Genomic DNA, 15,254 nt, shown 5'->3' on the forward strand with positions numbered 1-15,254 from the left:
ATAAATAATACCGTGTACAAAAATACAACCTCACTATACAAACGCTGCACCGTACAAAGCAAAGAGATGGGAGACTCATCGGACCTCAGTCTCCACTGGCATATGGCACTTTTAAAGACTAAAACAGTCGAGCCTAAAATTATTCTCAGAAAACATGCAGGTTTGCAAATCTGTTTAAAACAATACATAAGTGAGTGTCATGCTGGTGGGCCTGTTACAAATGCCCAAAAATTTGAAGTGGTGTGTGAATTTGTCAGGTGTTAGTCTTTGGTGAGACTGAATGAGATAAAAAACATTTTGTAACTTTGCCTCTGTACACAACAATGGATTTATGATAGAGGTGTAGACTCTCAGCTTTAATTCAAGGGGTCTGATATTGCATTAACCATTTGGGAATTAGTTATTTTTATATATGGTCCCTCCATTTTAAGAGGCTCAAAGGTAATTGGACAAACTAACAAAATTATAATCATAAGGATTATTTTTAATACTTGGATGAAAATCCTTTGCAGTCAGTAACTGCCAGAAGTCTGGGACCCGTGGACGTCGCCAAATGCTGAGTTTCCTCCCTTAAGATGCTTTGCCAGGCCTTTACAGCAGCCGCCTTCAGTTGCTGCTTGTTGACGGGTCTTTCTGCCCTCAGTTTTGTCTTCAGTAAGTGAAAAGCATGTTCAGTTGGGTTGAGGTCAAGTGACTGACTTGGCCATTGAAGGATATTCCATTTCTTTGTCTTGATTAGCTCTTGAGTTGCTTTTGCTGTACGTTTTGGGTCATTATCTATCTGTACAGTGAAGCACCGTCCTATCCGTTCTGCAGCATTTGGCTGAATCTGAGCTGATAGTAAAGCCCTACACACTTCAGAATTCATCCTGCTACTTGTATCAGCCGTCACATCATCAATAAACACCAGTGCCTCCACCATGTTTGATAGATGATGTGGTGGCTTTGGATCATGAGCCTTTCCTTTCCTTCTCCATACTCTTCTCTTCCTATCATTCTGGTGCAAGTTCATCTTAGTTTCCTGTGTCCAAAGAATCTTGTTCTAGAACTCGGCCTCCTTTTTTAGATGGTTTCTGACAAAGTCTAATCTGGCCTTTCTGGTCTTGAGTTTTACCCGTGGTTTGCACCTTGTGGTAAACCCTCTGTATTTCCATTCATGAAGGTATCCCTTGATTATAAACTTTGACAATGATACACCTACCTCCTCAAGAGTGTTATTGACCTGGCTAGCTGTTGTTAAGGGGTTTTTCTTCACCAAGGAAAGAATTCTGCAATCGTCCAATTTAGTTGTCTTCCGTGGTCTTCCAGGCCTTTTGGTGTTCCTGAGCTCACCATTATATTCCTTCCTTTTAAGAATGCACCAGATTGTCTATTTGACCACTCCTAAAGTTTCTGCCATCTGTCTGGTAGGTTTGTTTTGGTTTTTCAGACTAATGGATGGACCACCTAATGGATGGACCACCTATTGAGAGTTCCCATGAAACAGCCAGCACATGCAAATTCAACACTTGGAATCAGCTCCAGACCTTTTATCTGCTTAATTTGTCATGAAATAACGAGCGGACAGGCCACACCTGGCCATGAAACTGATTTTCAGTCAATTGTCTAATTACTTTTGAGCCCCTGAAAATGGAGGGACTATGCATAAGACTGGCTCTAAACGGTTAGTTTGTGCGTATGTGTGTGTCAATAGTAATTCTGTATTTCGACTTTAATTGGTTGATGTAAGTACAGACTATAACACTCAACTGTAGACATCGGAACAAATCACTGACCAGAGGAGGTCACACTGCTTCTTGTGAATGTCTAACTATACAGTCACAGTATCAACATACAGTCTGATTGAACACTTGACCATTTTCTGTTGCCTTTTCACTGTTTTTCCATTTTAAAAGTACCTGAGTACCTGTTCAGAAAAACACAGGATCTCATAAAAATACAGCCATCTCATAGATAAAGTATGATATGTTAAACCAAGCAGCACTGTAGACTTAGATTCAAAAATGCGTCAATTTCCACAAGTGTCAAAAAAGATCTTGGTCACTCATGCAACAGAAAGTATGCACACAATTGGTAAAACTGTCTGGAAATCTCTCGTGCGACCTAAAACAAAGAGTGTCATGCATTTTTTATGAGCGATCAATAATAATTCCTAATCTTTCCACTGACAGAGCAGCAAGACGGCAGATCAAAACGTGACAAAAATGACTTGCAGGAACCATTAAAGGAAAGCAAAACAGATTCTGATCTGCACTAGCTGAAGCCATTCATGAGTGAAGTGCTGAAGAAATGCTGAGCAAAGAAACTTCACTTCTTACTAAACACACTTGAGCAAGATAAGCTGCAAACTCCAGATATGTCAGTTTCCAACAGCAGCAACCTCTTTCACTGTCCATCATGCATCAGGGGTATGCAAATGCAAAAAAAGGTTAAAAAACATCAATAGCAGCAAAATATGAATAAATAAATACATCATATCACAAAACACATTCATCTGTGGACTTATTCCACGTGGCACAGATCACAACAGAAAAAATAAAAACAGACTTTTAGAAAATTCTTAGACTTCCAGAAATAGCTTCAGTATTTTTGGAGCTAAACTACACTACACACTGTAGATCAAAGCGTCAGTCCTTAACACACCTCCTTCTGGACTAAATGAGCACTTGTCATTGACGTCTCGATGCTGATGGCGTACTGAACCTACAGTTTGCTACTGTACGCTGGGCTATCAAACAGGCATCAAAGACCCTCTTCACTAATGGGCCGAGGGATGATCAACTGGTGACCGCTGCTCTGCAGGTGCTTGTGAGGACTCGAAGGTCTTGAACCGTGGAGGATCAGTCTTTGCTCTCAGTGCGTGTTCTTCTGATGACAGAAGAGAGGAAGCTTCGGCCTTGTGGCGGCCCCATCAGCATGGGAGCCTGGTTCTTGTGGACGATCTCAATCTGATGTTGGGGAGAAAGAAGAGTTGAGATTTAGTTTTGTGCTACAAGCTGCTGGTCACAGTAAAATTTAAAGCAGTGTGGAAGGAAACAGTTTGGTGAGGAAGCTTTTCCTGTGTACTGTTTCCTGTGTCCTGTGTGTCTGTTAGCTCCTTGTTTCAGGAATCTGGGCCACAATCAACCAACCGCTTCTCTCCAGTCTGCCTTACAAGTCGCACCTGAGTGGCGCTTTCAAAGGCCATTTCATTTCTTCCCTCCTCCCTGCCGGCAGATGCCCTTTCACACTTTCTTCCAAATTACATTCATACGTTAAAAGTTTATTTCCCTCTACTTTTGGCTCTGTGTCACTGAGAGATAATGCTACTCTATAAACTGATGATCTTTTATCCGTTGGTGAAAACAAGCCAAATTCCTGGCCAAGTCAAATTTTTGGACCAAACACTCATTCCCCAACCTTTCGTCCATGCTAACAGTGGGACCTCATTTTTGGCGACACCCTAACCTTTCCTCTAGTGTTAGTAAAAGGCCAAATTTTTCACTTGTACACAAGAAATAGCAAAATCTAATTGGGCAGAGGGGCATTAAATTTACTGAACACACTCATGCTGTGAAGCAGGACAAAGTTTACATTTTTAGCCCCACTGAAAGTATGGCTCTATGACAGCAAAACTGTCACTTGTTATCTCTGTCCAACACTTTCAAAGTGGAGGGTGAGATGAATATTCCAGCCTCCTGGGGTTGCCAGAAGGGCTGCAGATTTCTGCCTGTTTAAATAATTATCTCTTAAAGGCACCCAAAAGAGTTTTCTTTGTAAACAAAGATATCTCTACGTTTACTATTTGTCAATCAAAACTCACTTAATGTGTCCTTGAGGCCTAATAAACATGCTGAATGCATTTCTCTCCTTACATTTGCAAAGCCAGTTTTTGTTAGAACTTGAAACCTGGTTTGTTTACATCCATGTTTGGTAGCAGTCTCTTTCTTCCTTGCCTTTTTTTAGGGCATTGCCTCATTTCTTGGCTGTTGATCAATGGAATGGCAGGAAATCAACAGCAGGACTATGTATCGTGTGCGCGCATCCACGAGGTACTAACAAAACCGGAACCTGCTCTTAAAAAAGTTGCTCCATAGCGCCACTTGCGCTCAAAAGCTCTACAGCGTATGTTTAATACACTCATCTGAATGGCAGAGCATTTGGAAACCATAAAACTGGAGAATTTCTGTGTTCGGAGACACTCTCCTCATTCTAGAGCTGAGAAAGGTTGATCAGTTTGTCAAGTCACACCTCTCCTGGGTGACAAAAATGGTAATAAAGCCAGTTTTTGTGTTTTAAATGATTCTTTTATTTTTAAGAGTAACTCTACACAAGATCTTGAACAGAGGGAAAGACATAGCTGCACTGCCCTCTCTGGGTTTAAAGGTATACTTTTCAACTACTGTTTCACCACTGGAGAGGGCAGTTTAAAGCAAATTGGTTCTCCAGGGATCTACAGAGGCTCTGGAAGGGGCTCCAGTGAGTCTTAAGCGATAAGAGGTTTATTTTACCTGTAATTTAAATCACTACAATTTATCCTTGAGAAACAATGACCTTTCAAGCCACAGTTCATTACACCCACCGCTATCTCCTCAAGACATCATCATCATCATAAAATCTCCAATATGGGTCCTGAGTCCATATGGGTCCTTTTCAAATCGGGTTTGTTGGCATATGAGTGTATGATAATTTGAGATTCCTTGAGGTTCATGACTCTGATTATGAATGGAAACATACATTATGATGGATTAGGGTGAAGTATGGACTTAATGGATATAAAATCCGACAATATCCTGTTTCCCAACAATGATGCCATTTCTGTTGAAGGTTGAAACTGCAGATCAATGGAACAACAAATATCAACTATCAAGGGTTGTCATATTAAGTACATAGTTCATTATGCTGTTGCACTAAGAGTCTAAATGCAGTAATGGGGAGAGGAAATGCTACCATCTGCATTAAAGGGACCACATTCACTTCAAAGGAAAGCTGCCATTTATTGTACTTGCACTCTGACTCCATAGCAATTACCAACTTTTGTAGACCTTCTTCCATCATTAAACGTTTTGAACGATTGAACTTAATGTTCCTGATGTACTTTATAATATACATGATAACCTTTTTGGGAAAAACAAAGGTCACAAAAAGGAGATCTAAAGGAATCACTGAGATAAATTTGGAGGATAACTGAGCTCTGTTCTAAGGATGCAACATTAGGCATTTACATGCATAAAGAGCCCCAGTTAAAGAGCATTATGGCACTTAAACAGAAATGAAAAACAATTAGAACAATTGAATTATGTAAGTAATGTACTCTTTAGGCATCAAAAATAATCCGAACTAAGAAAACTGTGAGGGCATTACATACAAGACCTAACAAAGTTTCACTTTAACAAAATCACATCTGGAAATACAGTAAAATTTCATTTCGCAGCAGTTATTTAAGACCTAGTTATCAAAGAGACAGTGATACATGTCATATGTAACTCCGAAATGCAAATGGATTGATGGTGTTAAATATGTTATGCATGCATTTGCATAGTTGTTAATAATTAGTAGGATAACATCCCATTTCATCTGTCATGTTTGTATAAGCATTTAACAGGTCAACTGATTGAAATTCAGCAGCGACATACAGTATGAACAACTTGCCGTGGAAATCACTGCAGCACAATTATGTATTGTCAGATCCAAACTTTGCTCCGTCGAGTTGCGCCGGCCGATACAAGAGCACTTGCAGGCTACTCATTTCGTCATGCACTGGGTTTTTTAGCTTTGCCCGGGCGATCCGTATGTAAATCCCGTCCGCACTTCATCTGCAGTGGCGTTGTAATTAAAGCTAAACACAACAGTAAGCAACACAAACTGAGGAGTTTCCTTTCGAAAAATGAAGAACTTGGATAGAGAGCTACCACTTGACGAGGTACATGTTTAAGACGTAGACGGTAAGCAAATTAGAAGAAGTAAGACTGGCATCATTAAGTATTTGTTATCATGAACTACTGCACAAAAGACAAAAAGAAGTGATCGGTGGGAGAAATGCAGGATGCACTAGATGCCGATCTGTCTTTTATTTTGAAACCAGTCCCTTAGGAACCTACTGAACAGTGAATTTTTATATTCATTGTGCTATTATGGTTTTTGACTTGTCTCTTTTCCCTGTTTTAATTCTGAACATCAACCTTTAACTGTATTCTGGTATGCTCACAGGTGTTTTCTATTACTTATTCCACCCCATTTATATCAATGAGGATGGGCTAAATAACACAAACACCTCTCTTAATAATGCAATACAGTTCAACAGCACCACACGTCAAATCCTCCAAAGCGATCATACAGTTGAATACGTGGCGCTTTGACTAATGACGCCCTCAGGTTTATACAAGAGTAACTAAACACCAGCTGAAATCTTGTTTTGTTGATGAAAGTGTACTCTGCTCAGTACACCACAACATCCCTGTTACATGTGGTTACAGGTGTAAGAGATCGCACTTCTGATGACACACAACATGGGAGATGGGTGTCGTCAAAGGTGCGACAGACTAGGAACCTTCAATCAGAACAGTTTGGTGGAAGAAAAATTTCTTTAGTCTGGTGCTGAGGTCTCTGTAAGCTCCTGGTAAACAGTCCAACAGAAAGGCTAACATAACAAATCACAGCTGAGTCACTGCTGCACACCTTGAAACGGTCTTTTCACTGCTTGTATGAACGTTTCTCTTCATTTGTCGGAAGTTGCAAAACATCAACCTCATTGAGAGGAACTTCATGTTTATGTCCAAAGAAAGTACATGTTCTGCTACGTTAACAGCTGACACAAATGCTACATAGATTAGGCATATATATATATATCTATAAGTTTTGGCTTAACTGTGGCTGACCACCTGTGTGTGATGCACAATGAAGAGACAGGGTGAATACATTTAATGACTTACAGTGCAGGGAGTCTGCATCCAAGGCTCACCATCAATCTGCATCGGAAGGGATTTACTGGTTCTGTAAGAAACGGATAAGACTTCATGTTATAGTCAAACCCTATGAAAAAAAAAAAAAGAAACCAAAATCTGCGTAAAAACAGAACAAAAAAGAGAACAAACAAACAAATTTAAAATTTCACACCAGGCAACTTAACACATGTTGGTCTCTTCTCATATAATTAAACTTTTTTTGTTTTGTTTTATGGGCCACATCATTTGTGTGCGGCAGAGCTGTGGTCCAGTTCAACACCCACCTGATGGTCACGGAGGAGCACTGTGCCAGACGTCTTCCAGCGCTCTTCAGGCCAGTGTAGATCTGACCCATCTCCATGGCTCCTTCCAGCCCCACCACCTCCAGCAACTGGTCCGACAGGTCTAAAACACACACACAAAACCCCCATCCACATCTTTAAACCTAGAAAGCCCAGCCAATTGGACATGCTTCTATAATGGAAGTCCTGTGTTGACGTAATGGCCCCAGATACATATTTAAAAAGTGAGACAATGAGAAAAAGTGTCATTCTCTCCAGAAATGAGCACACATTGTAAGTTGGTTACTTATGCTACAGGCATTAATGATATTTCTTCAAAGCAGTGTTTTACACTGGTAAATATGCTGAAATGGCTCAGTCAACGATTCGATATTGAATAATAACAATAAGTATAAATACGACAGTCTTTGCCTTCTGCTTCAGAAACATTTGCCGTTCGGAGTTAAAAACCTTCCACAGGGAAGAAAAAAGGCAACAAGAACAACGAGCTACAAACAAAACAGCTATTAATTAGATTGCACCAGTAATGCAAAGCAATCTTGGGATAATATAATTATTAATTTCTCTTCTGTTTTGCAGTTATGAGCATTGATTTTGCCCCTGCTGGAAGCCCAGTGTCACGCAGGGCCCATCTGTTTCAGCGGCCCGTTCTGCCTCCGTCTCGCCATCGACTCATCCCTCCACAAATTAAGAGGCTGCTGCCTCGCTGCTGGGAGTATACAGACACTAATTGAAACTAAGACCCATTTTTAGGTACTTGGTGCGTGAGAGCGAGTTAGCTCGCTGTCACCGGTGCTGGTCCATCGCTGTCATGTTTATCTGAGCCGCGTCGGTTTCCCGGAGGAGTGTCGTAGGTAATGTTGCTGTTGTCGTGAGGTGTTGTTGTCGCTGCCAAGCTGTGGTTGTCCAGCTGTCGCCGTGGTGATGGACATGCGTCTGTCCCTATCTCAGCGCTGGACTGTGAGTGCAGTGCTTTCCAGGGTCGGAGTGGAGGAGTGTGTGTACATACACAGCAGACCTCTTGACACTGGGCTTTAAAGCTGCTCCCCCTCCCTTCGTGACCTCTCACGTTAATGCAAACAGCTCACACAGACCCGCACTGACACGTACGATGGACAGCGTCACCACGGCGATAGGGCTTCCTCGTTGCCTTGGGCTACAGAGATACAGTATACCCATGAGTGCCTACTGTGGGAAAGACCATAGAGCCTCTCTACCAAATACAACAAGGTCAGTGGGACTCCTTACAGCCAGTGGATGTTTGCTAAAAACACAACGAAATATATTAATTCTAACTGAGAATACAACTATATTTGACTCTATTTGAACACATTACTCATTCAGATACACGGTTTACACCCTCAAATAACATGTAAAGCTAATTTAAAGGAATGGTTTGACATTTTGGAAAATTTTAAACATAATCATGATGATAATCATGAGAGGAATTTCGTAAATTCTTTGGTTGTCAATCCAAAACAGTCCTAGAATGAACTGTGAGACACTTGCGACCGACAGCCGATTTGGAGCCTTTGGAACCAAAGACAGCCTGTGGAAAAAATTTTGACAGTGTCAGATATTTAGTACCAAATTCTCACAATTTGTCTGCTGCTACAACCAAGAAATGCAAACCAATCAATCAGAATACAATGCAAAAAGTTGCAAATACTCTGGCCAGTGCCACATTTTGTGAGCAGCATTTTCTGAATAAAGTTTAGGGGGGAAAGAAAGCACACGTGCACAGATTGTTAGCGCTGCTTGGCTTAGCTTAAAGACTGGAAACAGGGGGAAACAGCTTGCCTGCCTATATTTCGTTTGTTTAACTCAAAACAAACAAAACAGTCTACAAATTTTACATCTTACATTCACACAATATTGAACTATTCCTTTAAGATGTCACACAATATCTTGCTTTGCGCACAACCTTAAATGATAAATTTAAGTTTGGAAAGTTATTATTTCAACTCAATAAATCACTACTTAAAGCCAAGAGTTAATGAATAACATGATATAATGTTGCAAATGGATTTTAAAATTAGCGAAACGTGAGCATATACTTTAGTATTTCTATTATTTATTTCAGGCTCCCCTATTTTCGACCCTTTTAGTCATGTGCAGACACGCGATTTCAATAAAGGATTTGGTGAGTTCATCTAGTGTGATTTACTAGTGAACTTCCATTTTTATTTTGAATCACCAGCTATTATTTCTTATGTTAGAAGTGCAAATGAAATGCCTGGAACAATAATCAAAAATGGAGTCTGCCAAATATAGAAAACAAAACCATCATGTTTACTGTCCAAAGATAAAACTGGGAGCAAAAACTGAGTCGTCTAACTGGTCACGCCAGAAGGAGGTTAAATGACTAACACGCAAGATGAGTAGCCGGTGGCCAAATATAAACCAAAACACCCCTTACTTAACCTATAATCAACATTATGTGCCTCACTTGAGTGATGAAAGCAATATTTGACTGCAATAAACACACAACACTTTCACACACACACACACACACTGAAAGGTGACAATGAAGTGTGAGTCAGAAAGCCGTATGAATGAATGTCCATATGGGAGATTCAAAAAAGCAGTGCTGTGGCTTTAATCTCGGCCGTGCCTTCCCGTCAGAGTGTGGGTTCAGAAACGGCGTCCTTGTCACTGTCAAACGGCTACCTGTCGGGGCCGGTGGCCGCTCTGACACATGCGGAGCGACAGGGTGAGAGCAGAGGAATAAAGGAGGGACGGTGAGGGAGCAGAGCAGGACCAGCAGCCGATCGGCTGAAAGTAAAACTAAAGAGGAATGGCGGGAGGAGGATGGAGGGTGTGTGGAGGCTGATCCTCCAATGAAAGCTTCATGGGGCTTGTCACGGGGCAACAGTCCCTGGCGTCAACTCCTCCACCCACACTACTTCACCTGACCCCGACAACCCCCCCCCCCGCAAAAACCTCAGTCCCATTCTAAATAATTCACTCCACAGCCATTCCCTTCCACCTGAGGGGCTTGTCTCCTGGCGTCACCAGCGGGACGATTTAACAGCTCCCGAAAGGTCAGGGTTTTTTATCTCCCAGCCACCCTCCACCAACCCACCCACCCATCCATCTACACACACACACACACACACACACACACACTCTCAGACACAAAGTCACACAAAATAATCCCTGCCAACGGTTTGATCCGTGCGTCGGGCTTGGCGGTGCCCCCTCTGGGCTAATGCACTCCTGTGTTTACCTCCAAATACGCCATTCTCTTGATCTGACAAGTTAGGCCGCTCACCTTGAGGGCACCTTCAGCAAGGGCATCCATTCACATAGGTGCACGCCAACACACATCAATAAACAGGCACAAGCAGACACAAATGGGCACCAGCAAACAAAGACATGGTGGCACACAAATACACACTTCCCACTAACACTAAGTGCCTTCCCAGGTTCAGGCTCTGGCTTTTTTTTTTTTCTTCAACCACAAACACCAAACTGATTGATTTTTATTCAGGGATTAATGGAGTGTTCGTCGTAGCAAGGTTGGGCTTTCAATTGATCAACTATCTCCCCAACAGTCTGCCCTCCTCTGTCCCACACCGCACCTTCATCTGACTGTCACACCATCACATTGGAGAAGTTACACGTTCCAAATATGGAACAGTGTTTCTTAGGAGACTGTCTATGTGTTTTGTTTGGATTGATTATTTTACCACTCAACTGTCTTGTCTCTTTCTTCACTTCCCTCAATGTCCCTGATGTGGTTTACAATACAATCTGTTTTTCCACCAGTCATGTTCCGACCCGTGAAGTCTCATAAGGCATCACCGGCAGCCACGTCTGGAGATCCTCACTGACTCGTCATATCTCAAGCCCAACACTTGTAACATCCACTTCACCCCAAAGTACAAGTACAGTTTCTCTTGACTCAGGATGATTCCTGCTCTCTGATGCCGAGTATTATTTTACAAACGCTCATGGCAATCTATCCAGTCTGATAGTTGTTGAGATATCTCAGTCTTGTCTTGGTCTGACCGACCAACCCAGATTGCCGTTCCTGGAGCCGTGCCGCTGGAATGGCTGAAGAAAACATGGGATGTCCAGAAAAAAAAAAAGAAAAAAAAAAGAAAAGAGGACATTATCCTGAACTGAAAGCATGAAAGTGCAACAGCAACAAAAGTAAACTCTACTCATTTTCACTACATTAATTTCATTTGTGTGCTGCTATGCTAAATGCAAAACTGGGTGCAGGATCTTTACCAGCAATTAAGTATTTTTCCATTTCCATAAATATTATTGGAATACTGCGTCTACCACGGCTTTCTGGACATTTTATCCGTTTCCTACCAACTCCTTCAAGTGGCTCACACCGTTTCATCAGTCACCACAGAGCAGCTGGCTCCTTCTGCTTCATTCATTCATATATTCCCATTGACGGGCTTCCTTTTGACGTAAATGGATTCAGGGGTATGCCCAGCACCCTCCTCAGTCCACTCCTATTAACTGAGCCTGTCCGCTGGTGCCTACACAGACCATTAATACACAAGTGACCGTTCCAAACAGTGACATGGTTGTACCTCTTCTTTGCAAACAAAATCTGCTAGCTATGATTCACCTTGTCATCGGTGAAATATTCATGCTCTCGGAAAAAGTTTGGCCAAAAGTTTAGTCTGTGTTCCATCCGATAGGAGCAAGGACACAGACTGTCCGTGGGCTTTAGGGAAATGAGCTGCCCAAACCGTCAAACCTACTTAATTTACAGCATTATTTTCCGATAGCGCAAACAAACCATAATCAACAGTACATACGGGGCCTTGAAGGTGCAGTTGATGATCCACCAATTACCTCACCATGTGTCAAGATTTCTTACTTTTCAAAAAAACATCTTAGAAAAGGCTTGTGTTTGTGAGTCCACAGCAATGCTAGCAGCTCTCCGAGACTGTGCTTTGGCACCGCGGTGCTTTGAGCTAAATGCTAATATAGATTAGCAGTAAACAAAAAGTATGGCTGAGGGGGATCGCCAGGATTCATCGCTTGGAGGCCAGAAATGTCTGTACAAAATTTTGTACAATCCATCTCGTAGATGTTGAGATTTTTCACTGGATAACTGAAAACTTTGAACCGCTGGTGGCGTTAAAAGAAGTCAAGGGATCAACAGTTTCATCAGGCTTTATCTTTTTGGGGACCGTGAATGTCTGTGCAAAATTTCATGGCGATCCATCCAACCGATATTGACATCCCACGTCGCTAAGTGTGGCTAAAAACATACTGTCGATTGTGTTTTAGAACAGTTTGGATTAGTGCTCTAATGGGATTGTTTACTGCAGTGACATCAGTATTTATGCCAACGACTGTAACAGTCACGTCAACTCTTATGCTGTCAAGGCTACCTTGAACTGCGAACGTGAGCTCTTTGGGGTCGACCACTGGTGTCCTCTTGTCTTGGCCCTTTTTTCCTCCCTTTCGGTTTCCCCTCCTCTTCTTGCTCTCGCCCCAGAGGTTGGAACCACCGTGCATGCTGGGAATGTTGAGAATGGCAATGCCTTCCAGTGAGATGCTACTGAGGTCAAGAGTAACACCGTCACACTTTTAGAAAGGAGAAAGAAACAGAGGGGAAAAGACGTTGAGAATTTGGCTTAGCAGACATCTTTCATATGGGTAATCAACGTAAGATGCATTTTTCTGTAGTTTGAGCAATGACAGGACACAGTTGCTGTGCAAAAACTTAAACCTACATTTATTTATAGCAATTCTATTGACTGCAGTCTGTTGTTTTTCTTCGGTAATAAATTTACTTAGTAGCCATGAAGGGGGAATCTTGAGGTTTCAAATCAATCCAGGCAGAAATATTCTTATCAGGCGAGTGAAACTTCAATTATTAGTGAAATTATTGTGTCTTTAACTTAAAATCGCTGAGTAAAAAATTCTGTCGCAAACATAAAACCAACGCATTTGATGTTTGAAAATTAGGTACTATGACTGTATAGCTAAACAGCCAGAATTCATCTGAGGAACAAGTGTACTGTATGTCGGACGTAAACATGCATTTGAACCAACCCACGGACGTAGCTCTGAAACAGTTGTTTAGTTCACAGATTATGTGGTAAGCAGCGCTAGCTCAAATTACACCTAGTCTAAATAATGATTCGCCTGAGCTTTGAGCCAATCAAGAGCTTCTAAGTTGTTCTGAATTCAGCTGGAACAGGACAGACAGTTGAGCTACGATGATGATGACCTCCTGTTTCAGTTGAGTGTCCCTGTTCCTCTGTCACAGTCTGTGTTTGTTTCTGCACCTCCGTCTGAACTTGTCTCTCAATCTGAACCTGAGCCCGAAAATGTTGCTCCAATTTAACCTTAGCCTGAAAATGTCTGACCCTTACCCTGAGCCTCTCTTTGTCTCAGCCTAAACATTTCTCTGAGCCTAAACCTGAATCAGTCTCTGTCTCTTTGTCTGATCCTGTGTGAACTTGTTTTGCCGTATTAGTCTAAACCTGTCTCTCAATCTGAGCCTGAGCCTAAACCTGTCCGTCTGACCTGAGCCTGTCCCTCTGCATGTGCTTGAATATGGGTCTGTATCCCTGGCTGAGCCTGAGCCTGTTTTTAAACCACCATTCCTGTCGATTTGATCCCATTAAGCTGAAAAGAGTTCACCAGAATCGTCAGGCCAATAATAAAAGCGCAATGTTCGAAATATTGGATTTTACACCAGCCTGGACCTGTCTTCACCCCCATACCTGCTCTACTCCAGTAGGTACTTATCCAACACTAATTAATAAAGACCTCTGCACTGTGTGGATAGCTCTGAGAAGGGGAAAGATGAATTGTATAGACACCATTTTCATTATCACTCAATATCACACACAGCAGGTTCATGTAGGACTAATTACCTGTGTGTTGAACCGAGGTTCAGTGAGAAGCGGGGGGTGGGGGTGGGCGTGTACAGATAGCCTTCACACATCAACACGTTGTCTGTGAGAATGTGAAACTAGTACAAATCTGGGCTATTCATTGAACAATGGTTGACTAGAATATGTTTAAGAGGCACCATTATCCCTGCCTACTCTTACATTCTTCATATTACCAGGAAGAAAAGGTATGACTGCTTAGGATTCACTCAAGGATTGGCATAATAGAGATGATAAGGTACAAAAGCAGTGACTTTAAAAAAATATTGACTTTGCTTGTTTGTTTCTTTTTTGTCTCCACAAACAGAAAATACATGGTTTGATTTACCTCAACCTCCAGAAAGTCGTGGAGCTTCTTACATGTGGCCGAAAAGGTCTCCGAAGTGCCGAACTCAAAGTACCACAGCTTATTCTTTGTTCTGAAAAAGACAAGAAAACAGGAACTGCAAAGGGACCAAGAAAAGAGGAAACAGGAGTGTTTTCCAACACATCAAAATCTGAAGCTTGTACAATCGTAGCATCTCCCCGTCTCTTCTCTGTCTCCAGTCCCCTATATGCTGAGCGTACGAAAAAGAAAAAGAAACAGCAGACCATTCGGAAAAGGTGTATTTGTGTTTGAAAAAGAATCTTCTAAACTACACAGGAAATACACCTCTAATGTTTACCGCTGACCAAAATCACAGAGTCGTTAATCTCCAAAGAACGCATAATGTGCTTCATTAATCACACATTGAGGCACGATGATGAATCTCAGGCCAGTTGAGGAGGCATCCGAGGGAGCGCATGCAGCGGCCACTGGGTACCCATGCTCAACATTAAGGCCCCGTGAGGGGTGTAAGAGGGTAATCTACCTGCCCCTGCAATTAACAGAGGATGGGGCGCTGCTCCCCACGCATCCTACAGCACAGACTCCCATTACTAAGGCCGATGATCGGTGACCTCGCAGGGGTGAGTCACCATCTGTCCGTATGCTGCTTACGTCCTCTCATGGCTACAGGAATAAAACGTCATTGTATTCTCATATTGGAGCATTTGATTATTTGTTTTCCCTCTTTTGTTATATTTTTAGTTTTATTAGTGAAGCGTGACATAACGCAGCGGCCTGGGTAGTCCCTGTAGTCATGCTAATCGTGCCAGTGTATGCC

General features: G+C 42.1%; 1 protein-coding gene across 1 annotated transcript in view; it reads right to left on the reverse strand.

Annotated features, from left to right (window-relative positions):
• Positions 1–1,610: 1,610 nt before the first annotated feature.
• Positions 1,611–15,254, reverse strand: part of dgkb (diacylglycerol kinase, beta) — a 55,039-nt gene continuing 41,395 nt past the window's right edge. The window contains exons 12-16 of the mRNA XM_040117874.1: positions 14,438–14,528; positions 12,595–12,790; positions 7,208–7,328; positions 6,912–6,972; positions 1,611–2,948 (exon numbers count right to left, since the gene is read on the reverse strand). Of these exons, the coding sequence (XP_039973808.1) occupies positions 2,841–2,948; positions 6,912–6,972; positions 7,208–7,328; positions 12,595–12,790; positions 14,438–14,528 (577 nt within the window). The 3' untranslated portion in view covers positions 1,611–2,840. The remainder of the gene's footprint in view (positions 2,949–6,911; positions 6,973–7,207; positions 7,329–12,594; positions 12,791–14,437; positions 14,529–15,254) is intronic.

The sequence above is a fragment of the Xiphias gladius genome, chromosome 22 (assembly GCF_016859285.1).
Source record: "Xiphias gladius isolate SHS-SW01 ecotype Sanya breed wild chromosome 22, ASM1685928v1, whole genome shotgun sequence".
NCBI classification, from domain to species: Eukaryota; Metazoa; Chordata; class Actinopteri; order Istiophoriformes; family Xiphiidae; genus Xiphias; species Xiphias gladius.